The 26,342-nt window shown below is 50.8% G+C and overlaps 1 protein-coding gene across 1 annotated transcript in view; it reads right to left on the bottom strand.

Annotated features, from left to right (window-relative positions):
- Positions 1 to 23,897, bottom strand: part of LOC135901918 (Kruppel-like factor 1) — a 180,462-nt gene extending 156,565 nt beyond the window's left edge. Inside the window, exon 1 of the mRNA XM_065431752.2 lies at positions 22,925 to 23,897. Within this exon, the coding sequence (XP_065287824.1) occupies positions 22,925 to 23,023 (99 nt within the window). The 5' untranslated portion in view covers positions 23,024 to 23,897. The remainder of the gene's footprint in view (positions 1 to 22,924) is intronic.
- Positions 23,898 to 26,342: the final 2,445 nt, after the last annotated feature.

The raw sequence follows: 26,342 nt of genomic DNA, 5'->3' as shown, positions 1-26,342 counted from the left end.
GGGGGTTCGATTGCTGACCCCATGGAGTTTCGTGCAGTAATTACTAGAGAGAACTCTGGCGGTGTGATCGTTCAGCCACGATGGGAATGATGGGTAGTACATGGATTTGTTTGATCTTCGCACTTGGGACTTCGGACGTTTTTGAGGCTTCGTTTATTACGCTTCATCAGGGCCTGAATTGCCCCACGTTTCAAAGCTATTTGTACTTATTTTTTGAATGCAGAAGGTAATAATACGGCAAGCACGCATAATCGCTGCTAATTGCAGTGGTTATCATTGTCCGTGTGTCCGTGGCGTAATGATTTTAATATCTGGCTGCTGTGTTAAATAGGGCTGCTGTGTTCGAATCCTGCCGTCGTACAATATTGTGAATGTTTATTTGATTATTTATGACACACTGTCTTCTTAAACATGATCGCGTTGCAATGTTACGAAACCATTTAAAACCATAAAGACGAAGTTTAAGCAAATCCATGTGCTACCTATCATTCCGATGCTGGCTGAACTGCCCTGCTTGCAGTTCCCGTATAGACACTGGAGCCACAGTTCCCTCTAGTAATTGTACGAAACTCTATGGCTGGCCGCAACAGGCGTATTCTGGTGGGCGAGGTGGGCGGCAGGCAAACAAGATATGTTCATATGCCGAGTTTTCGGTGCTCGCTAAAGAATCGCCGGTGGTCAAAATTGATTGGACACCATCCTGTGCGGCGTCTCTCATATGGACCTTGGGTTGCTTTGGGACGTTAACCGTGGTCATTCAGTCAAGCTCATTCATTCATTAATTCATTCATAAATCGAGCAATACTTCTGGGCAGTGCATTTGTCTCTTGGTGATACGCTCTAATCAACTTGGTCCTGAAGCCGTACGTCGGTGAACTTTTTGGCTTTCATCCGTCAGAATTCTTGGCGAGCTTTGACAAAGGAAGTTTTGACAGTAATATGAACGGTATAAACAAGTACAGACGATTGAACAGTGTGCCCGCAATTACTTTATAATAATTCCACTGCATGAATTTAGCCCCTCCTAATCTGATTGTCCTTTATCTACGCTACAGAGTGCTCCGGATTGCAATTGCTACAACAGAAGAAAAGAAATCTTGGCCGAAAAGGACACGTGAATACAACTATATACCACGTATTTATCCATTTCTGCTTCTATTTCGTATTACGTCTTTTGATGGTCCCGCCACACGATAGGGCGCTCGTCAGCCAGAGTTATGGAGTGTATCGCGCTTCGTTTCCTGACTGCCGATGGGAGCGGTTGCCGAATTACGAGTTTGGCCCCCAAGCAGCAAAGACCGCGGCAAGCGACTGCAGCCGTTCCCTTGCTACCGACACGTCGCAGGTTCGCGGGACAACTCTTGTTCTGAGCGCCAGCGAACGGTCGCAAAGATAGCGCATCGTGTCAGGTCAATGCTATGCGCGTTAGGCTTGCGTAAGAACTTCCGCCTCGACCTGTGCACAAGACCAAACTGGTAGCATCGTGGCTCCTGTACTGCGTGAAACGGCCCAAAGAAGAAGCCAAGTCAACTCGGCGCCTTCCGTATACTGCTACTACGCACACAATGCCAGCAGGTGCACGCTTGCACACAAATACCCAGGCACAAGTGCACGCGCGCGCACAAGCACGCACATGCGCGCGTGGTTCGGTCTACATATAGCGCTACCGTCGCAGCCTGTAGGCGAAAGTTCAGAGATAGGGACGCTGCGCCTTGAAGCAGGAGCGCGTTCATCTCGTGCTCGCCTGACCCCCCTCCCCCCTTTCCCGCCGCCTCCCCGATTCAACACCTTTCAGTGCCCACTTCCGCCCACCGAACCAGCGTTTTCCGCAGCCTCTTATCGTCGTCGAGCTTTTCTTTCGCCATCCGCGCGCGGGGTCGGACCGCCCCTCTCTCGTCACGTTCCTACTTGTGTGCCATAGTGCCCTTCTCATCTCTCTCTCTCTCTCTCTCTCTCTCTCTCTCTCTCTGAGATTTATGCGCTCGGAAGCGGCGGACATCGGCGGTGAACAATCGGCCCATTACTCAGCGGGACCGCGGAGTGGAAGGTGGCTGAGTATGGGGGTCCGTCCCACTCGGTGAACGCGGCTGCACACGGCGTGTGTGATATGAGCTCAGATAGAAACGTGATTGCCGCTCGCCTCCCGGCTCCCTGCGCCGATCGCTTTGCTGCCGGGCATCAGGCCCGCGGCTTCTTTTGTTTTGGCAGGCAGACTGCCTACTTTGTTTCCTCACACGCCGGCCATCAGTCTGAGTGCTTGGTGGCGAAAGCAGAGGCAGCGCGCCTCTGAACTGCTGCCTTCGTGGCGGATGAGCTGGAATAAAATATATATATATATATATATATATATATAGCGCGCTGTTTTGTACGATCCCTTCCGTGTGTCTCGTGGTCCTGGTCTGCATGGGCTATGTAAGTGGCTGACGTAATTTGCTTCGCGGACATCTTGTATAGTGCTTCAAGGGTAGCGCGTCAACCTACACATTACGAAAGACGCAAAACGATCGGAGTAGACGTTGCCCATTATCCGGTCGCTGTTGTGTCTTTCTTTCGTCCTGCGTAGGTTTTCGCGCTATCCTGAAAACATATATCAGTACCAACCTGCTCAGCTTACTGTTCTCCTTGACCTGAAAGGATCTGATTTGAAAGGAATCGAGAAATTGGCCATCAAGTCCCCATGGACGCATAAGTGACCAGGGAAGTGAAACTGGCATCGCAGTAAAACGAGTGTCGGTGCGTGGGGCCAAAGCGTAGGCATGGGTTACTTTGTTCATCGGCGCATAGTGTCGTTACACCACGGGGAAAGTTCTCCCTTCGAAATAATGGAAGCCAACGAATGCTTTCCTACGAAAATGCGAGAAGTTACGGAAACTTGGTAACATGCACGCGAGACTACGTGAATGAACTATCGGATAAAACGATGAACGGAGGAGGCCTTCACTGCGATGCGATGGTGCTTTGGCACGAGAAGCCGTCTTCGCCGAAAGAGCGGACTGACACTCCTCCACAGCTTCCTAGTTCCGCTTAATACGATCCTCGACCGCCGAAGTACCACGATGTCTACCGTGCACGAGCGCGTCGTGGTCTCTCTGCTCTCTTGCCAGAACCACCCATTAAGGTTGCCATGGAACAAGTTAGCCGTTCACTAGTGACGTCACGGGAAAGAGTAGTCAGTGCTTTTTTTTGTGTGTGTCTGTATAGATGGAGATGGTTCTCGGCGGCTCATCACTTTCGATGCGTCTGATATCAACTATACTGTACTTACTCCAGTAGTGCCCCGCTCGCCGTGACACCACTCAATCCAACTCTGCGAAACTCTCTCTCTCTCTCTCTCTCTCTCTCTCTATCGCACGCGCTACTCGCGGTCTGTCCCAAGAAGAAAAAGGCGAAAGCCTCGGGGCCAGGACGTCCATGGCGTGCGCTTAACCGGTTCACACCTTCGGCTGAGTGCCGCGATCTTGGAGCGTCGTCGCGCACAGCCGCAGCCGATCCGCCAGATAGGGGAGCGTCATTTGCAAGCTGTGGAACCGTCGATCGGACCGCACATACGTGCCTGACGGTTCATGACTTGGCCCCGCGCTGTGGATCGATACGCCAAGGCGAAGCAAACTAGGGGCGCGCATAATTACCGGCTTTTCGGCTACACTGTGACACAGGCCTCCGCTGCCGATAGGACTGGCGTGGGCAGGAGAGTAATCGCCGTGCAACGTGGGGAGTTGCGTGCATTGCTGCGCTGCGTTTATTAATTGCGTCAAGCAGGATGGGGCACGTTCCGGGAAGTTCGCTCACCTACACATCTACTCGGTGCAGGCTCGTTTAGCTTTCTTTGCTCGTTAAACAGACCCAGATAGATAGTTATTACGGAGCCCCTTGCCCGCGGCGTTATATGGTGTCTTTGTGGTCGTATTATGGATTCAATATGAAAAATTGTTAATTTATGTAGCTCTGATTTAACTTTTGCCCTCGCATGTGGCTCTGTGGTTGTGGCGTTGTGCTTCTGCTGACCACGAGGTCGGGGGTCCGATACCCGGCCGCGGAGCGATCATTCCCACGGGGGTATAGAATGCTGAAACGCTCGTGTGCCATGCTTCCGGTTCGCGGTAAAGAACAACCACGTGGTAAAATATAATCCGGAGCCATCCACTACGGCGTCTATCATAATGCAATGTGCAGTTTCTTGACGTTAAGTCCCGTGGTTTGACCATTTATGTAGCTTTGGCTTTTGAGCGAATGCACCGTGTTCTCTCTCGCAGCAGGCTGCACACAATGGTTCGGTGTCCTGCAGCGCAGCTAGCTTTACACTTTATCTCACGGAGACGGGCGGCACACTATGATCTGGCACCGGTTAGGTTAGCTTAAGTTACTAGGTTAGGCTTGGTTAGGATAAGGCTGTGTACTCGTTGTTAGATTACGCGAGGGCTACGGGAGCCAGAGGAATGGGCGCTGCGCGAATACAGGGAACGCGGTTACTCTATGGAACTCGGCTTCCGGCACGGCTACTACACGCTGCACGCAAATTGGCTCGCGCGGGTCGTCGTCTCGATTGCTGGCGGGCTTATTCCGCACGCAGCGCTGCCCGATCGTGCGAGCACGCTCGGTGCAGTTAGAGAGTGAGAGAAATGTGGAGGGAGAGGGTGGTGAAGCGGTCGCAGAGGTGGTGTGGTGATGCCCCAGGGCGCAGTGTTGCGAATTAGAAATCGACGACCTCACTGGGCTCGTTCTCCACTTTAAGTCGTGGTCGTCGTCGTCGTGCAAGTCTGTCCCCCCCCCCCTCCCACTTGTTTTTCGTTTTCGCTTCAGCCACCCGGCTCCGAACGACGTCCCTGAGTCCTTCCTGTCTCGAGATCGCGCCATTACGTGGGTTGTTCACAACTGCCGCTACGTTGAGGCCTCAGCCAGACTACCCTTGTACACTATATACCTTTTATTTTCTCGCTTGTCCTTATCGAAAATTGTTGGCGACAATTTTGCCGCCGATAAGAGGCACACGCCGCACCGCACTCGTACTCGAAAAAGCGGAAAGAAGAAAAAACAGCAAACGACGTCATTTTCCCCAATCGTTTGGTTTCATACATCAGCAGTGGATACAGGCAAATTATGAGGGAGGGAACGGGGCAGGGTTACCACGGTTATTATACTAAGCGAGGAGAGGAAAATGTGTCGCCCTAACTATAACGCGAAGGCTTAACTGTGCTCACCCAACTCGTAACAGAAGGGAGCCGAGATATTATTTTTTTCCTGAATGACCCCCCGAAATTGGGGTCATTAGCGAGCATGTTCTTTCCTGCTATGTTGTTCTTTATCTTTTTAACCTGTAAACGTCGTTGCGGAAACCATCTAACTTTATCTGTAATGGTTTTTGAATCGCAACCGCTTTGACCTAAAGCACAGCTATGATCTCGAGACCCCAGACGGAGCTGCAGTTAAGCGTGTTAGACGTATAGAGTATATAAATCGAGATATTCTTATGGAGTCAAGGCGTCGGGATGCGATGTCAAGCTACATCCTTTCAATGGCGGCTAATGCGGGGTGATAAATTCAGGAAATCACGTTTATTGGCTGCAGACCCATTCCTTGCACTTCACATCAGTATTTCTTCTTCGTTGTTTCTTTTTTTAAATAAGAGAAGCAGCTTTAGAAGGCAGGCATCTTTAGGGCTGACGATCCGAAAATACGAAGTACACCACTTAGTAAGCATAATAACGCCTATGAGAAAGCAATATGAAAATAGCAATAAATACTAGACCCACTATAACATTACTCCCAATTTTGAAAGCATAGTGTAACGTACCGCGAGTAAGTTCACGGGTAAGACGATCTATTTATTTCGCATGGCCACCGCATCATTTGTTGTTCGTTTGTTTGTTTGTTTTTTGTTTGCTTGCTTGCTTGCTTCCTTGCCTGCACAACTCAGCGCACCTAAGTAACATGAAATCCGGGGAGGTCTTCTTGCTCGGAATTGCTTTATTGCGAACTCCTGGAAACAACTGGCAGTTCCTCTTTTGCCTTATCGTGCAACCACCGAACCGAGCAGACCTTTTCCGCGAAGGAGCCACAAATAGAGACATGCGGTGACAGCGTGCGTACTCATAAGCGGGCGCCAGATTTTATTTTGTTGCCTTTCTGAAGGCACCGTTTTCGTCGCAACATGTTCTCCCGTTTTTGTTTTCCTGCAATTATCGCTAGCGCGCCATTTCTTGGTTTTAGCGAGCACGCTCGTAAAGTACGTCAACGTGTGCGCGCAAGGCAACAACGTGCGGGGGGAGCGCGGAATGCCAAATAAGCAAGGTCACCGAAAGGAGCAAGATTGGGCGGCAATAATCACTATGGCCGCGGTGGCTTGCGGCAGCCTGGCTCTGTCGCTCGCATTAGCTGGTGCGTGACCGAAGGAATTAAGAGACCCGCGCCGGGACCGACGGCAAAGAGCTTCGAGCAATCAGGCGCGGCGCACTGTATCCCGGATGATCGCTGGGAAGACTTGGGTGAACTATATTACCGGTCGTCTTCGGGAGGAGTCCTTCTTTCTTTTTTTTGGGGGGGGGGGGCGCATACATAACGGCCGACTGTACGCAGCCAGTAAAGATAAATACTCATTCAGTTTGTACTGCGGGTATACAAGAGCTCCTCTCGAAATTGGAGTCGAATGCGGTGTGATTTTACTGCCGTAGCGCCAGTCACCGGCAGTGACTTTGCTCTCAGGGTGTAAACACAGTTGATCCTCTAACGAGATTCGCACAGAAGATGACTAGATGTGTGACTGAATTAGGAAGGAACAGCGCCAACTAACACCATCACGAGAGGGAGAACGACACAGGACAAGCGCCAGCTTCATCTCGTGATCGTCTTAGTTGGCGCTGTTCCTTCCTAATTCAAGTACGCACCATCTATAGCCCAAATGAATGTTGTCATGAAAGATAGATGTGCGGCGTTAGTTTAATCCAGCGATACTTTTTCATCAGACACTGATATCGAGCGCCATCGAAGCTGCAGTGGCAAGCCGGCGAGGAGCTCGCTCTTTATCGCACAGAGTATACACCGAAAAAAGAAGGCCGAGGTATCCAGCAAGGAAACGCGCGGGATGGACGAGAAGCGGAATACACTAATTGAACTCTCCGAGGTGAGTCCAGGTGTAGCCGTTTTCCTCTCCGCATCGGGTTGCCTTCTCTCCCTCTCTCTGTCTCTCTCTCTCTCGGCGATAGCACAAACTGCGAGGAACATCCGCGTCATACCGCGCCTTCGAAAAATGCGAGCCGGAGAAACGCGGTATTATAGCTTCTAGCTTTTGGGGCTAGCAGATAATCACCACGGTTTCGCTTACTCGAGCGAGGAAGGAAGAACTCTTGGGCGGCGAGAAACAAAAGACGGGCAACACGAGAAGGAAACCGCTGCGGCGGTGCCACGGTTTGGTGGTGGTCAGTGCTGGGAGATTCGTCCGTCTATATAGACTCGGCTGCTATTCGCGTGCGCACTGTTCCGAAACACGGGAAGAAAGAAGAAAAAAATTATAAAAAAGGGGGGAAGCACTCTTCTTTTCTCTTTTTTCCTTAATTACGGAGGCTGCCGACTTGATACTTAATAGCCGCCCGCACCGCTCTCTCGTTCTCCATTTCTTTCGTCGCGCTTTTATACAAGCTGCGTCCCTCTGAATTAGTGTGCAGCGCTGGAAATGCTGCGAGGCGCGCTGAGGAGATGACTGTACGGCGCTGGAGAAAGTAGTGCGAAGCTTCAAGACTCGGAAGCGGCGTTGAGCAGCTAACGAATCGGTATCAGAACTGTAGTAGGACCTTTGTTTAATTGCACCTAATGTAGACGCTCGTAGTGGAACTTCTAAAGTAAAACGTACAGTATACGTAACCTAGGCACAGTATAACATATAGTGACATGTGCACTGTAACGCCTGCATTATTATTATTATTATTATTATTATTATTATTATTATTATTATTATTATTATTCGAAAACATATATACGCTTAACAGGAAAGGGAAAGCGAGGAGCAGGCTGGCAACTGCCACCGGAAGGGCCATAACACCTGCCCACTCTTCAAGAAGGAGCAGAGAGAAACATAGAAATGGAAGATAGGAGGCGAAGAGGAAAGGAAAAGAAAGATAGCAAATCTCAAAAAATTATCTAGGACACATAGCACAGGTCACACACAGTAGGGCCGGTCTCTGCAGGTTACACTACTAAACAATGTTAAATGGAAGAAATAGTACCTGCGTTGCAAACGTGAGCTTAGGTTAGTTAATTCTAGATAAGCAAGTAGAGCGCGATGAGCCTGATCGCGTCGAGGCTCATAACTAGTGAGGTACAAACGCGTGTAACGTAACATCAAACAGCGCTGCTAAGAAGTTGTACTTTTGGTGATACATCAATGCGCGAACTTGATGAGCGCGGCAGTTAGCAGGCGTATTGCATGGCAGATTGGTGATTGTTTGCGCGCAGGGGATGTACGATGCAGTTTAACTATTAACAGCAATGATGGCTTTAGTGTCACTTCATTTTTCTCGGCGGTCCGTCTGCACATCGCTATCGACAGCAGACGACGCAACCGCAGAAGCGTATACTGCACTCTACGAAGAAACGCACTGCGCAGGTATGTACACATTCAACTGCAGAAGCGTACTACATCGCGTAGGAACACACAACACCGGCATCCGTTCTCTATCCTGATTGGCTCTCGTCGACGCAGTGCTGCATGGCTTTAGCTGGACGCACTCGGGAAGTTTCGCGTCGGCGGAAGAATACGTAGACATTGCCGCGTGCGGCGAGCATGCGTCGGTCCGAGCTCTCGTTTTTAGTCGACGTCCAGCTCCTCCCGTTCGTTTCGTTCGTATATATACAGGCGCGTGGCGTTTTTCCTTCCCTCGGAGGCACTCGAGGAAATACCTTCAGGAGTGGTTCTTCGCCGGCTGACAACTAACTTGCACTCGTATTCTTCGTTCTTTTTATAACCTCTCTGTGGTCGCCTTTTCTATGTGTACACGCTTGTGCGTGTGTGCTTCCTGCTGCCTCTTCATTTCGGTAGGCATAGCGCCCACGCGGTTGAAGGCGATGCGGATAAAAAGGCTCGTCGGGAAATGCGTTGATCAACACAGATGTGCCGCCTCGTAACGATTCGCCGGGGTTCGCCGCGTGCTTCCTGGGACGTTATTTATTTAGCCATCGTCGACTGCATGGTAATTGTGCTCGGTCGTTACTGTTCGCTCTGCTGCTGCTGCTGATACGCCGCGTGGTTCGGAAGCGACAAGTCTATGATCACTACAAGAGGAAGGATCGAGAGAAAATTACTCTTTACCGGTCGGAATTAGAAACCCGCGGACACAATACGAATCGAACGACAGTTGCGAATATAGTTTTTAGTGAAGTAAAAATAAGAAATTATGTCTGCTGATTTAAGTCCTCGTATATTACAATTGCAAAACGGAAGCCGCGGTCAGTGCTCGAGATGCGTCCACGGTTATAGACCCTTATGTAAACACGCCACCTGTCTGCAACCGTGCAAGTAAAATCCCTCTTCTTTTGCCTTTTGCTTATTGATTTCAATGCCTCAGTTCCTCTCTGCCTGTTCAAGGTGGCCCAAGCAGACGTCCGAATATCCTCTCCGCTTTTCTTTGTTTTGCCTCTGCCCTCCGAGTCTCTAATAGTCGTGGCTGGACATGCGTCGCTGAAAGCGGCCCTCAAGTTGGTGTTCATGCATCATCGTTACACTCTATCACGCCGTATAGCGCTTGATGCTTGAAAATGCAAATTCTTCCGCATTACTAAATCTCCGCTGAGCAGCTGGGCCGTACAGGTCGAATCTTCCCACCACACTTCGCTCGCACCGCAAGCCTTCCGATTGCGTCGTTGGACACCACACGAACAGGGTTACAACACGGCCGTCTCAACAACCGCCCCGTCTCACATTACACATCCGCCGGTCCCTCACGCGCTGCCTCCCTCTCTCTCCCACCGCTATTCTTCGGCGTCCTCCGGGGCGGACCCGCGCGAGCACGTTATTCGTGATGCCGGCGATGCTACCGATCGCACCGCGGCGGCCCGGAAGCCGCGGGGGTTACCGCGCCGCAACACCGGAATCGTGATCTCTTCCCGGCGCATCACGCTGCTCGGCCGGGCACGCGCTGCGTGTATGTACACAAACTGGCGCGTCGACGGCGGAGAGCCGTTCTCAGCGTGAGGTCCGGAACCCGACAGGCGCTGGGCGCGAGAAGCGTCTTGTCTTCCGCCTCGAGTACAACCTGCTGGTCGCGTTCGTCGGGGCGCTCGGGATGCCCACCGTGATCGCACGCCTGTTGATCGCGTCGCACGGCTGTAGCGGCGGCTATAGCTGGGGGACCCCCCGCCCTGCGAGACTGTCCCGAAGGACTTTTCGTCGCCCTGTCGTATCACGTCGTGCGCGTCGGGGCGCGTTTTATGTTGTCGCCTCGGCGCGTGGCCGCTACGCCTCGTTAATTCGGTGCAGCGTTGTCGAACCCTTTGACCCGCGTGGTTCGTTCGAGAACGGATATATAGCGCTAACACGGCGCGCAGGTCGACCAGTTTTGGCGGGTATCGCAAAGCTGCGGGTAAGAATGCACATCGAAGCTCAAGTCTGCGGGACGTTGCGGGACGATGGAAGACACGAAGGCAGTTCACGCGCATGCTCCGCTATACAAAGTATGTGTTCGTGCTGTTTTAAATCGACCGAATCTCAGAGAATGTGTCTGCAACGTGAAGTGCAGTTTGGCCATTTATAGCGTTACTCTCAGTCGACGAGTAAAGGCAGGAGCACGTGGGGAGAGTCAACGCGCGTTTCGGCACTTGGAAGTGCAACACGCTAGATGTATTGAAACGTCCTTTAGTAATGTCTCAGGTGCCACATTACTTGGTGTCGGCGTAATGAGCAATCAATAGATATTTATTCACACGCTCTGTGTGAGCAAATCATTCTAATTAACATAGGAGTCCCACGTTGCGTGGGATATGCTAACTTTCTTGTGTATCTATTAACTGAGGATATTTCTATACGAAGAAACGGAAGCTTGCTTCCGGAGCTTATCACTGCTTCGAGTATACCTGCGCCATTAATTCGCCATCTTACTTAATAGCTAATGTCCTACTTCGCATTGCACAGTTCAGAAAGCGTGTTTCCTGAAGTACCTATCGGAATCAGTAAGGGCACTGTCACGTTGGGCAAATCATCGTTCCAAGTAGTACCACGTCACATCAAAGCAACCACAAATCTTGATCTATCCTAGCAGTTGTCCTTTTGACAGAGCAACCTACGAAACGTAGTTCGAAAACAGCACACTTGTCATCATCTTCCCGGTGTGACGATGCCCTAACTATACGCAACACTGCCGTGTTGCTTGTGTTTGTTTTCAGCCTTTGGATCATCGTACCAATCTTTACATATGCAAACACTGTCACGACAAAAGGCGTCTAAGCTTGGATCAACGTTGCCACAAGTCATATTGATTGCCACTCGAGGCCTATAGAAAATGGGCAGATAAGACTTACTGTGCACGATGAATGCACTCTGAAAGCGAAAATGAGTGCCAAAAGCTCATTTCAGTAGAGTGTGCTCACTCACCTAGGGGCACATAAAGTGAACATAAACCCCTCTACGAGCACGTCAACTCTCGAAATGGTGTCGAAGATGGTTGAAACATTTCCTAAATAAAGGAGCTGTCACTACTCCCTTTAGGAGACATTCACGAACTTGATTACCCTTTACGGGGCATGAAACTTACCGTAGCGGCACTTCTAGTGCATCCAATTGCTTCGCGTTACCTATAGGTGCCCGCATGCCACTAAAACCCGCTAGATTTCCCACTGAATGCAATTCAACGAAGCCACCGATGCAAGGCAGCGAAGACGCGCCGTCGTCGCAGTGGGGAGCTCGCCTTAATAGTTGGGCAATGGATGTGCTAGTCGTCGCTCCTCCGTCAAGTCTCGCCCCAATGGCCGTCGTGACTCCGGCGCCATGTTCCTGCCTAAGCGTTAGCGCGCTCTCGAGCTGCAGTGGAGGCGCTACTTACGCGTATTCACCCGTGCTGCTGCCGAGTCGCGCGCTCCCGGTCGTCGGGCGTATAGGAGAGCATACGCGAGAATTTGTGAAAAGTTGAAGGTGTATACACACTGCGCAAGACTTGGTGCGCATGGCGGATGGATGTGTTGCAACGCGCACTCCATTCGCGCAAAGAACGTCGATGTGCCGAAGGGGGCTTTCTTTCTCGTAGTCGACAGCGCTTGCTTAACCGTGACGTTTGTCTGAGCACGGGGGTGACGAGAATGTAAATGAAGGGCTGATGGTGAGCTAGGGGTTCAACAAAAACCATGTAAAGAACCTGCTTCGTGCTGCAGCCATCCAGAACTAGAGTTGCCGTAATTTTTAGTGAAGTGTGTTGTTGAAGTGGGACAAACGTGTCGCTAAATTTTCGCCAAGTTCTGCTGCAATGTCGCTAAAGCTGTCGCTAGAACGTTTCAGTAAATTTTAGCTAACCTGGGCGCTTCTAAAAACTAAAATATAAGCTGACTTCAGTCATTTACCCGAAGCACTCGTTTGTGCATAGGATCCATGTGTGTGAGTAATAAATAACGAATTTAATGTGTAGTGGGCTACTTTACTACTATACTCACATGACAACGGATGAATTCAGGTGAATGTCTGCGTTTACCTTCGGGTTGGGAACTTGCAAATACGGAACAATTCAAAAGAACACGAGTAATACGATCTTCCTAGCACGCAAAGGTACGTGATCCCACACATTATTCCTGCAAACTTTCTAGTTGTCAGCGCTCCTGTGAGAAAGGCTAATTTTTGCGACACGCACTTAGTCGAATGTTAACTCGGGGATGACAATCATGTGATCTTTATGTAGAATAAGTACTACAGTATCGTCCCTTGATATATCTGAAAGCTATTCGCAGTACTGATTTGTCGAAAAGTAATTAGAAAACGAAGCAATGTGTTCACACTCACGTAAAAGAGCCCTTCGGCTCCGTTACGCCTTTCGACAGTCGGTATGTCTCATTACTCACGTGCTGCATTTTAAGTATCACCTTCAAATCGTTTTTAATAGATTTAGATAAGTTAACGGCCTCTTTTGCGAATACCCTCTTATAGAACGCATGCAGGGAAAGTGCTGAACACAGCGCTTAGGCCTATTCTGATCGGTTTCGTAAAATAAAAAAAGAAAATGATAAAAAACGTGCATTCTGTGAGTTCATGAAAGCGACCATGCGGTGAAGCACCGTGAGAGCATTAGCAATGTGAAGGGAACTATTGCTTTATTGGTCGCAAAGCACGCGCATCGTACAACCGATTTCGGCCTCTGAAATGTAGCTTTTCAATAATAAAGTGTGTTTGAGAATTCAATTTTCGAAGCGACTTTCCTAACTTGAAAGTCTCTAAAATGGCGTCAGTTTTTCTGTCTTGTTGCTAAAATATGTCGCTAAATCAGGAAATCGCTAAATCTAGTGAAAAGGTTGCTAACATGCCAACACTTTCCAGAACTCCCCTTGTCCATCACCGTGCTATTATCCCCATCTTTCAATATGAAAGATTAAGCTTACATCCCGAAAGAGACCTCGTTATTATTATTATTATTATTATTATTATTATTATTATTATTATTATTATTATTATTATTATTATTATTATTTATGGGATAACGTTGACAATGGCAGCTGTCGTCATTGCTGTAGCAACAATGATGACGAAAGCAGTTTCTGGGACCGCGCCTTCTGAGAAATGCGAACGCGCCTGAGTTTGGAAGATGTTGCCCCGATATCGGACGGACGTACCACTTACGATGACCGGAAATTCTGTACCAATCTCCGGGTTTCTCTTATATTTATTTGTTTATTTATTTATTGAAACATCGTTTGCCTGGATTCTCGCCAATGCATGCAAATAAGCCGCCACATTATCACTACGAGGCAGTCGGTGAGTTCATTTATACGACTGCCCCCAGCGCAATCCTTTATTGCAGCGCCGATGGGGCTGAACCAGTGTAAAAATTACGCTCCCCCCTCCCCCTGCGCTCCTTTACGTTTACATTCCCTTTGGCACTAGCCACATACATACACACGCACATCTTAACTAGATCAGGAGGTGCTCCACATAGGTATTCGTTATACACCAGCGTGGCGGCGCCTACGCGTCGTGTAATTCTTTTCGCGCTTGCATGGTGGCGAGCTCGTATACAGACCGAGTTCACAGCAATCCGTGCACTTGCAGGAAATGTAGCGCAGCCTATAGCTGCCTGCCGTGGTACGGTTGTTCTATGAAGAACAGGGAACTGGCACTGAAATGGGCGTCAAGCAGTTAAAGAAGTATTGCAGGGCAAATCGAACTGTCCTATTTACGAGGTACTTGTCGAGGTGCGATGTGCTTGTCGACATGATCCGGGAAAGTGAGGATTTCGCCTTCTTTCGTGGTTCTGTTATGTGTTGCACGTTTTGAAGGCACTGTGTCTCGTGTATGTGCCACGAGGCAGAACATAAAGCGCTTTTCACTAGTACACCGGTTCAGTGATTATATAGACTGACGCAAGCTACGAGAGTTTGTGTATATTAAGGTTAGTCAGAAGCGCGGATGGTGTAAACCCACGGAGGCGAACTTATCGTGGCGCTCTGGAGAGGGGCTGATTTCGCCATCATTTGAAATGTTGCGGCACCATTGGAGGCCCTGCAACCATCGCGATTCCGACTAAGCCTGCAGGCTTGTACCTTGTACCACAGATACTCAACCTAGTCTACAGCCAGAAACTATTATACCTTGAAACCAGAGGCTTCTATTTTCAGTGCGCTGCACTTCACCTTTTGTTTTTCTTTACGTAGCGCGTCGCATTGCCGATCTAGACAGAAATGTAGGCGCCCGTAGGTGCATAGGTGCGTAGTCTAACGGTTTCTTGGTCGGGCGTGCGCTCTACGCGGATCACGACGGCCGTCGTATCTTGTCTGAGGGCGCTGAGCCGAGGCAAATGACTCGCGAGCGGCGCAAGCAAACGACCGTTTTGCTTTCACACGCATGCGTGCCACGGGCGTCTCAAAAAACGGGACGCGTTTCGTGCACGCCGTCCTTGGACTCTGTCGAAGAAGCACAAGAGAAAAGAGAGAGAGAGAGAGAGAGAGAGAGAGAGAGAGAAAAGAATTAACGTCAACAGAAAGCATGCGCTTCATATCGCATGTGGCGCGGGATGGGAAGAATGGCCCGATCCGTGATGTGACGACACTCGATCTGGCGAGAATGCGGTGAAACTCGAGAAAAGTATTTCTCACAGATGTCTGACCCCAGGTGTATGAAGAACAAGTCAGAGCATAACCCATCGAGCCCGGCGCTTGTTCGAGTCGTCGGTTCGAAAACGAAGAACCAATTTCGCAATCTGTGATGCGAAAGCTTTTGAGCCCGTTTTGATTGTCCCCTGCTGCTCGCTTGACGCACTTACAAATGCTTTCTGGTTGTCACATTTCATAGCTATTCCGTCTCCTGTCACGCGCGTTGGATGTAGCTTCGTATACGGTGTTTACGATGCTAGTATTGCTGAAAGCCGAGTGAGCTGATTGCTGTCATTGCGGAACACGTTAAATAATGGGGTTTTACGTGCCGAATCCACGATCTGATTTCGAGACGCGCCTTAGTGGGGGACTCCGGAATAATTTGGACCTCTTGGTGTTATTTAACATGCACCTAAATCTAAGTACACGGGTGTTTTCGCATTTCGGCCCCATCGGAATGCGGGCCGCCGTGACCGCATTGAAGAGGTTAAAAGCGTTAAGAGGTTAAAAGATGACGAGACAAGTTAAAGAAAACATGACTGGTCATTGCCCCCCCCCTAAGAAAAGATGAAGGAGAAAACATTGCATTCCTACTTGTAGCAGCACCCGGTGTGCTAGGAGAAGCGGGAAGAAAAAAAAAAAAGTCTGAATACGAGGCCGAATCAAAAAGTGTTTGACCCTATTTTTTATTAACCAGTATAAGGTGCACACAGGTATTTACAAATATACGTACTATTCAGCGTACCCTACACTACTTTTCTAAGTAGTCCCCACACCGGCTGAGACATTTGTCCCATCGCAGCACTAAATTTTAGATGCCCCTGTGTCGTCTATCCTCCCCGAACGCTCATTTTCATGCAAGTCTTCACGGCCTTTTGCGAACTCACAACACCACCGCCTCACAGTTCTCAAAGCGAGATGCCTTTCCCCCCATACGTGGGCTGCATTTCCATGTGGATTTCGATGGGCGTTCATTCCTTGCTCCGTAGAAAACGAACCACACTTCGTTGCTCGTACGCCGTGGACGTGTGAAGCAGAACCGCCATCCTCAACAACTGACGCGGAGCTACCGGCAGATAAGGCCGGTCCGGTCCAAGAAAAGTCCATCGCTGGGAATGGATATGTTGACTTCGCATTTAAAGCCGTAATTTGGCTTTTAAGAAGGAAGAGAGAGGCAAATGCTGTGTGATTCGCCCTCGTAATATGCGAAGCTTCTCGCACCTAAGAAGCCGATAACTGCATCAGTGCTCCTTCTCTGTGGATCTCTAAAGAAGTGATTTGATTATTTGTGCAAGAGGGCGCGTACGGCGCATGCGTGGTGAGCGGTCACGAGTGATGTGTTGTAGAATTATTGCCGCGATCGTGAGCGTATTCACCGCATGAGTGATGCTAGATGCCGTGCCCTGGTCCTCCGCACTTCAGGCCTGTACTCTTCCTCAGCACTGTTGACATCTTTCACCATGCCGGCTACGTCGTTTAGGCTACATAACGCCTCTCATCTGGCTCACGCCCACAAGGCCCTGTTAATTATTGTGGTTAACCGGAAAAACTCTCGTTATGACAGGGTAGGCCCCGCTGATGTTTGTGCATCAGAGGGGTAATAAATTTGTGCGAAAGGAATTCCTCAACATTCAGTGTGTACCGCCCGCAAGAAGCCAATACTGTGTGCAAAGAATGTGAACGAGTTTTCTCTCAAAGCCATTACGTATACATATTCCATCGCTTACATTGCGCGACGGAGGATTGCTCTTTATGGACTGGAGCAGTGGTTTTGTGACTACGCGTTTCTCTCTCGATGACCAGTTGCAGAAGAAAGAGAAAGAAGAGAAAACAGTTGAGCCTGGATATAACGAACGCGAATATAAACTAAATATCGGGTAAATATGCAATATTTATAGTTATATAAGCATGTAACGCATATATGCTTATAATGAATATCGGATATAACGAACGTAGTTTTTTGTTGGACGCGACTTTGTTATAACGAGGTTCGACAAGGGAAGATGACTTGTACATTGCTTTTCATAACTGCTTGACAGTATGTCAGAAACAGAACAGAACGGTACGTTATGCAGCTTGCACGGTGAGACGCAGGTCAATAAAGCACTTACTATAGAAATTGAGTCAGTATAGAGAGAGTGTGTTGCTTGATTAATTGTCCCCGCACACTTTCGAGAACTGCTTTATTGCCGCAGCGTTCTCAAATCACCCGTTGTTATAGTAATTTAACCATATAAGTGCCTAGTGTTCGGGGATAAGCCGGCAACAATAAAATTGCCAACATTTCAATCACAATTCATATCAATTAATAAGAGGTATCGCGTGAAAAATGCGGTGGGACCATCAGCGTTCACCGTCACAGTAAATGTACATATTGTATCAATTCACTTCTTAAAGGTATGAAACGTGGCTATGGACGCAGTCTAGCAAGGGTTTGTTATTAGAAAGCAATCTCAAGACAGTATATTATCCTCCAGGTGGCCCAACAACACAACAACTGATTCTTCACGACTGGTCGTCGAGAAGAATCAACCGCCATCAGGGAACGTCGCCGCCCTCGCCGTTGCCATGACGACAGGTAATACTTCGCCAAGTCACCACGCGGAGGAACTAACCCGAATCGTTAACATCGCGAAACACTGTGGCGCACACGGAAGCGCAGTTTGTCAGAAACCGGACAATGACTAGGCTAGCTAACAGTTTTCTGTGCAAGGCGACGCCAAAGGAAACGCTTGCCAATGTACGTCAGTGTACGGCATATCGGTGTACACGCAACCGTTCGCCGGTGTACACGAGTGCGCACCAGTGTACGCGAGTGGAACACCGCGACAGCTTATGTAATGGCGCCCGAATCCCGAGTCTGCGCTCCCTTTCGCCGTCGTCTCGCCTCGCCTGCGAGGCGGAGAAGCTCGCCGCACGAACGAACTCTCGAACCCGCTCTCTTCACAGCGAGCAGGATTTGCGTAATCAGTCAATCAATCAAACCAACAGAAGGCTTGTCAATGCTCGGAAATGTGGCTTGTGATGCCCGAATTATCATTGCCTGATTGATGGGCGCGTCTCGCGGCTATTATAAGGTTTGCGCGCCGCGCGCAGCGGTCCGACCGGGCGCTTTCCAAAACAGCCCGTCACGACTCGCATGCAGGCTGGCGCGCTTTCGCGGTGCATTTGTGTGCTCCTGGTCTTTCGCGCTCTGATCTTCTGCGAGCTCCTTCGTCTCAGCTGCTGGAATTACGCGCCCTCGTTAAAGTGCAACCCCCCCCCCCCTCCCTCCCTGCCGATCCCGCGCTGTTAGCCTCCGAGCACCCTCAAAGACGTTTTTGGATTCGCCGCTTTTCCGCCTTCTGAACATGGTCTTCGCGGCGCCTTTATTTATAAATACATTTTTTCGCTTCTTCTTTCCGTGTTTCCCTGGCTGCGTGTGTCAGGGTTGATAAAAAGCGCGCGCTTTATTCTCCGCCTCGACGATCAATCAGTCTTCGACGCACCCAGTTCGCGATCGGTCAGAGCACGTCGCGGCTATCTATAGGGAAAGCGCTGGTATAAGAATGCAATAAGCAATTCTGACGCGAGTTAAAGATGTTTCGGTCGTGCTCGCAATTGGTCCGCACTGAATGCTATACAGCGGCGAATGAAGCGCCGCGAGTGGGGCCTTCGTGCGTCTCACCCGATTCGCTGTGTGCGGTCGACGACTCTCGGGTCTGGCGTTCTCTCGTGCTACCGAAACCAGAGGCTTTCGAGGAGATCGACGTAGCCAGCTGGCCCGTGCACGTATCTTCTGGTTAGTGAATCGTTGCTCAGGCATTTGCTCTCGACTGAGCACGCGAATAGTTGCTGCTTTGCGAGATGACGCTATAACGAGGCAGCTGTGATCGACAGATGCATTGGTCGGCACGTGCAAGATGGCGGGCGCAGTCAGCACGTCGAGGGGGGCTTCGGTATATATCGATTGATGTGATGGCTGATGATGTTATTGATGATTATCGGCAATCTTTTGTAAAACGAGAACGTAGAGTAAGACTAGAGACCATCCCAAGAGGTCGGTTCTCGTCTGTGCTAATCCGTAAAAAGAAGCAAAGTGTCGCAGCGACGGTACTTTGGAGCGGTATACCTGTAAACGGTGATTAAAAATCAGTCTGCATAAGAACAACGTGGAGCTGTACATTTCTCCGTTGAAATCGGAACTGGATAGAAAAAGTAAGACGATTCTGAGTATTTCGATCGAAGTACAAGTAACGACGTTCTGACACTTTGTTTCTTGGTTTCTTGGTTTATTTTTTCTTATTTTTTCTTTATTGGTTCCCTGAGATATATAGCCCATATAGGGTGCCCCGCGAAACTTGAGCGACGCTACTAAAATATGCAAATGCCGCGTAGCTGGACAGAGCCAACGTAATGTTGTTTGCCGTCGCTTAGAGATACTCAGATTATTTATTGCGTTCCAGCTAATTACATGATTAGTCTTAATAATTAATATTCTCCTGAAGTAGTACTTCAAAAGTGTCAATGAGAAAATTGTAGTGCGACATGAAAAACTCCCGACACACCTTTCTGCTGCTCAATACGTGCTACATAAGTGCTTTTTCCAAGCATGAAAGCAGCCCGCGAATACACGAAAACTTATCGCACGAGGCACTTTGCGTGGGCTACTTTTCACGCTCGGAAAACACACGTTCACGTAGCACGGCATGCGACGACAACCAACGTTACCTTGGTTCTGTTCAGCTGCGTGACATTTGCATATTTTAATAGGGTGGCCGGCTCAAGTTACGTGGAACACACGGTATAGTGTAGCCAGAAAATGTATTACGTGCACGTGCGGCGTGCTGCTGCGGGACCCGGCTCCGTCGACTTAATGCTGGGAAACGTGTCAGCGTGCTTCTACTGTCTATCGCTGTGCATATATTAAAAAAAAAAAAATCCGACAAAAAATTAAGCTTCGCGATTGCTTTGATCACCCAACCAAAGAGGTGCAGTTATTAACTTATTGGTTAAGCCTCTTTACGCGTCGGCATCAAGGTTTATGCAAAGTTAGGTGTTGTTATTCTGCGTCCAGCATTAACTAATGCTGTTTTACTCCTTCAGTTTTTTTTGTCGTTTTTGTGCGTCTTCACGCAGAGCCTGTTCTATTTAGTGATATTCTTTAGCGTCAGTTGGAGCGCCGCAATTATATATATATATATAACCAAGCAGTGAAGTTAGCCATAAAATATAGGTACCTTCATGGCGCCCAAGCAGGACCAGTGCAGAGAAAGCCTTATCGGAAAAAGAGCCGCGCGTTCGACTTCAAATGGTAGCTCGAAGTTCGCACAACGGAGCCCTCTTGTATGTAGGCGCGAAAATTGTTTTTTCGGATTCAAATGAGTGGCGCTGGCAACCGCGCGAGCCTGTCATTAAGATAACGCGCACTGCCGGAGTCGCCTTCATGCCAAGGCTGCAAATTTTTTTAGGCTCCTGGCCTGGCGTGATTACAGGGCGTGAAAGGCGGGGCAGACATCGCTAAGGCGGGCGACGCGACTTCGCGTCGCCCGCCGTAAGGTCTCACGTACCGGAGCGTTTTATGCAGCGGTGTTACGCAGCGAAACAACGGAGTTTACGGAAAGCCCAGTGGCTTCCGCGTATTGTGTCGCTCGGATGCAAATGCGCCCGGCGACAGCAAAGTAATGGTCTTGACGAAACAAGTGTCTGCCGCCCCGTGCATTGTTGCATCTCGAGCGTTTTTCCAGCTTCCCACAAGTTGAATCTCAAGAAAGGGTTTCTGGCATTTTGCGAGGTATGCATTTGTAAAAGCGCTCGTGTGAGCCATGCCAGTGACAAGTATACGCTTGTGTGCTGTGCATCTGGTAGCGCGATAAAGAAGCCGACGCGGTTAAAATTGCTCCGGAGTCAACCACTACTCCGTGCCTGGCATTCAGATCGTGCTTGTGGCGCGTCAAACCCGGAATTTAATTTAATTAAATCACGCATGCTTCCAAACCTTATTATAGAGCGTATTTTGCACAGTGTATCAGCGTTCTCCTTTTGGTGTCGTGCACAAAGCGCGTCGGTGAATTCGGCAACCTGTTTAACTCACCGTGTCAAGAGTGGAGGTAATGGATTGCGAATGTCTTGCGTCCCAAAGTTATATACGTCACTAAGAAAGAGGTATAGCGGACAGCTTCAGATGTCATTTCGTTTCGTCGGCTCCTCTAATGAGTATCCGAGGCTTCGGTAAAGAGTCTTACGCGTTCTCGACATAGCTCTGCTTTGCCCGCAAACACCACGGGGCACTTATGAGCGGTAGCCGAAGCGTCAGCGTAGTGCTCCTGGAAAGTGACGTAAATTATAGGTGTAATGTCGGCGCCGTGCTCTTGTGTCGTGAAAGTGGGTTCTTTGAAAACAAGGGGTGCGATCTTGTACGCGTTCCAAAATAGAACGGAGGCGGCTCGTTCTTTACGTCACGAAATAGGCGGTATGTTCCGTTCCGCTCGTCCGATAGCAGACGACACGGAATGATTGACAGCAGATGTCACGTCACAATTGACGTCATGGCGTTCGGCACGGTTCAAATTGACGAATCGTATTCGGCTCGGTGGAACGAACCGCCTCCGTTCTATTTTGGAACGCGTACAAGATCGCACCCAAGATATACACGAAAGGTATTCGGCGATGGCAATAGGCATGTCAACATGCACTAAATCTACCAGGCAGTTTATCGTGCTATGATGGTCACATTCGGTTATGAGATTTACTGTGAGCCGTCATCGAACTGTGGGTGTTCGAGCAGTCCGCCGAACTCTTAAACGAATCTGATGGGAGTTTGAGTATTATGTGCAGAATGAACTGTGTTGCAACCCGCAGCGTTAACGGCAGTGGTATGTCTTGTGGACAGCGTTCCTTGAGACGTGACTCTGGAGTCAACTACCCATTAGAAGGGGCTGGAGAAGTAGATAGGCAGGAAGAGGTCTGCTGTAGAGAGTGATCAACCTGCGGAAAGCTTGCCCCATATATGTGCAGCTCGGGTAAATAGCGGAGTGGCGGGTAAGTGTGTACGTTGCGACTTATCGAACCACCCTCCACGGATTCCTCATCATCTCATCCTCGAAGTACGTTAGTAAGTACCGCCCAAAAGTGTGGGAAATAAAAAAAGAAGAAAAAAGAGCACACATAAGTCGCGATACCATGTGTCCCGAGTGCCCATCGTTTCATTCCGGGAGCGTTTTTCAACTTAACTGGACATAACTAGACGAGACACCGTAACGTGAAGTCGAAGTCACCGATACGGAAGTGCGTCACCGTAAAACTCTTAATGGCTGCATGCGAGAGTACTTCGGATGCTTCTTAACTGTGTCGTTAAAATCAAATTGCGTCGGGCGTACCCCAGAATTGTTGATATTGTGAGTCTCTGTCCGGCGCTCGCCCCGCTGCCTTCGATGCATCGTGGGGTATTTTAGCACGGACGTGGTGAGTACGAAACGTCGAGAACCGATGTCCAAGAGGCGACGCGGCGAGCGCGTGAAAAACGTGCGTGGATGTACGAACACCGCGACGAGTTGGCGGTCCGAGAACGCTCATCTATAGACGCGGCACCTTCGGGAACTCTTTCATGCGTGCAAGGACTAATGCGCCAGCAGTCGTGCGCGCAAATTTCGCTCGCATATGAACGCGTGGTACTCACGTCCTGGAAGTCGGCCATGTCGGCAGCCCTGGGTCCGTCACCGAGACCCATCAAGTGCACCGGCGGGCAGCCCCAGGTCGTCTGAGTTCCGGCGAGCATCTCGCGGCGGCACTTGTCACCACACCGTCGTCGGCGATACACACAACACACAGATAGGAAGACGTCTACGGGACACTCCGCGCGCTCGCTTTAGGGCGGGCAACGGGACACGCGCGGTCTACGGTCCCAGAGGCATTGGCGACAGGCCGCAAGCAGAAGAGCTCGTGTTGAGCGCACGTTGCCGGAGGTGCCAGAGGCAGGACTCTGTACTCAACGGATCACAAGGGCTACCGCACAAACCGCGCCGCACAATCCGCTCGCCGGACGTCGCCGATGCCTCATGAGGAGATCCGAAACCGAAACACACGGTTCGAGCGAGAGAAGGCACTATTCACTTTCGAACGGTCAAGCGCAAATCCAAAGATGCAGCGGCGAACGAGGAGTCCCTGTCGGTCGCGTCGACGTCGAAGCGTTGGAGAATCACGGCAACGGGAAGAGAGAAACCAGTGTCACTTGCGGTCGCGGATTCGACGGGCGAGCGCCACGCCGCTCCGTCAGCTGATGCGGTTGCTCCCTCCTCCCGTCCTGGTCGCACGCGACGGCGGCGGCGAAGAGTCCCAGCGGCGGCGGCAGCGTCTGATCCAGTCTCGGCGGCACCGATCCGTTCGGGGTGCGTTCACGCTCGCACCTGTCTACCCTCGCGAACAGGTGCGTCCGTGCGCGCGCGCCCGCTCGCGCGCGCCCCGTAAGCGTGGCGCTGCGTAGCGGCCGGCCGGCGAACCTGCTCGTGCGTGGTCCCGTAACGCTCGGCTTTCTTCTCTCAGGGTGAGGATGGGGAAGGGTACGGTCACCCCGTTGTCGTCGTCGTGGTCGTGGTGCCCCACTGCGATGCAGCTGGTGGTGCTTGTCCGGTACACCACTACGGAGAGGCGAGAGTCGTCGCACGTCCCATCGCCGCAGTGCGGTGGCGGAGGGAAGGGAGGTGTAGCGGTGCTCTCCTTATGCTCGCCCCACTCGGCGCGTCTTGGCGCCCCGAGAGAACGGACCAAGGCTGACAGGCAAGAAGGGAGGTCTGCCTGCTTGCCTGGACTGCCTGCCCGAAGCGCTAGCGGGCGGGACCACTTCTTTTTTTGTTCACCACGCTAGGCGGGGAAAAAGACTATCGAGGTGTGTGTTTGTGTGTGTGCGAGCGCTGGCGAAATCAATCGGGTCCCAATCGATTGGCTCCCTAACGACTTGGCGAGGCCAAGGGAAAGGGATGTGCGTGTGTGCGCGCGCCTTTGTTTTGTGCTTCGTCGTTCTTCGGGTCCTCCCCCCAAACCTTCTGGAACAGGTGAGGGGGAGCGACGACGCGTTTCCTCGTGGTCTTCGTTCGTCCGTCGTCGACGGCGACTACGCCGCCACATCCTCTCCCGGCACAGACGTCGGTCCCCTCTGCTGGCGTCGCGTGTGTACCGTTATGAGGAAGAGGAGGGAGCCGCGCGAGGCGAGAGTAGCGATGAGGAGGCGCGTTCTCCGTCGTCCCAGCGACCCAGTTAAGAGCGCGGCCGTTTGGCCCGCGCGTCGGCGGTGGGCAGTTCCGCGGTGGGCGAGGGAGTTCTTTCTCGACGTCGGTCGTGCGTGGAGGCTGTGCTGGCGAGCGCGCGCTCAACCTTCTTCGGGCCCGACGTCGCCCGGAGAGTTCGACGTCTCTGGCGCGGCGGCAGCCGGTGGCGAGAGTGTGAACGTGTGTACGGCGCCGCGGTGCTTTATTATGCTCCTTGGCGCGCGCGTGTGTGTGTGTCCTCGACCGAGCGCCGGCGCGGTTGCCACCTCCCAGCGGCTTTTCTCTTGATTACACACACCTCCCACCGGTAGCGGCGGCCCGCCTGCCGCCTCCCCTTGTGTCTTGCGGGGCTTCGTTTCGCGGGTGTCTCTCTCGGTTGCCTCCCCCCTCCCTGTCGCTAAGTGCTGGCCCCTATTGGCGGCGAGGAGTTACGGAGTCGCCCTCTATCGGAAGCGCCTCGATGCCGTAGTATGAGGGATCACGTGACGCGCTCCTCATAGGTTTTGCTGTCAGCGCTCACTGAAAACACCACGCGCGAGCTCTCCCGGACATTTCTGTAAGTACTTTCGAAACGAGAGAAGTTTCTTACTGTCTAAATAATAATCTTGGGCAAGCTGAAAGCACACAATTGTTTACAGCCACTATCTCTTTACCGAATACGTACAGTGAACGCCACTGCGCGCGGTCGCCGCGATGGAGTCTCCCGAACCGGCTTCTTGCGTGAAAGGTAGGTAAACGCCGAGAGCAAACTAAGTGAAATATGTTCTTATAGTGTTTGTATAACTAAATGGAGCGTAATAGAATGAAGCCTCAATGCAGCGATCGCGCAGATTCGCAGCGACCGACTGCGCGTCTGCATGCTTGTCCGCGCACTGTTTCGCTTTCTCCGCGCGCGCGTTTTCGCACCGTGCCATGAGCTTTAGGCCGCAGAATATGAGCATTTGACAGTATACAGGCAACCATTGTTGCGTGGGCGCTATCAGAGCTGTTCAAAAATAATTTCATTGTAGAGACTTCGACGCCTACGGGGACTGTGATGTGCCGTCGCGACGATGCAATCTTTTTTTTCTTCTAAATTCTTTGACTTTTCAATACTATTTTTCGAGTTGCGTCGCACTGTATGTTTATCGGCGTTCTCAGCGTGCAATTTCCCGCTGCTCCTTTTTTGTAATCCAGTGCATTAATTCATAACACAAACATGACTATATGCTATGCATTCTTTAAATGTGCTTCTCACCGCTGCCTTTCCACTCCACTGAACTTGGCAGTCTCTATAGCATCGACAAGTTCATAGACCAAACCGTCATGACATTAGTCGGGCAGCGGACTCAGGCGAGCGTCTCAGTGCGCGTTTTGAGAACATCGCAGACCGGGCGCCGTAGCAGAAATCTTCCTCGCGTCTGTGCTTGCTGCATACCCTAGTTGTAGCCGATGACTGCCGGTTTTATCTTTCGCGAGCCAAGCTTCACACAGGTTCTTGTCCTGCGGCTACGTGTGAATAAGGCCGACACCGGACTCCGTCACGTGCGTCCGGCCCTGCGGCACCGAGCAGTAGCCTACCATGTTGCGCGCCTTCAAAGGCAGCCACTACCTATTGTAGTGCTTTCAAGCGTTGTAAAGGAGACACTCGAAGCGGGAAAATTTCGCCACTAAATGAAAACCGCAGCGTACGAGGGAATTTAAACTCGTTTTCAGCTCGCTTCGGCGCGCCCGAAGCAGCCGACGCGGCCGCTATGTCCACGTGATCCCTCCTAGCACGTCACGCCGACGGTGGCGCCAGCTTTTCCAGTGGTGGAGCTCGAGGCCAATACACGCTGCTGCGGGCGTCTCGTG

Source organism: Dermacentor albipictus, chromosome 9 (genome assembly GCF_038994185.2).
Source record: "Dermacentor albipictus isolate Rhodes 1998 colony chromosome 9, USDA_Dalb.pri_finalv2, whole genome shotgun sequence".
NCBI lineage: Eukaryota > Metazoa > Arthropoda > Arachnida > Ixodida > Ixodidae > Dermacentor > Dermacentor albipictus.
This window is presented reverse-complemented; position numbering and strand designations above follow the sequence as displayed.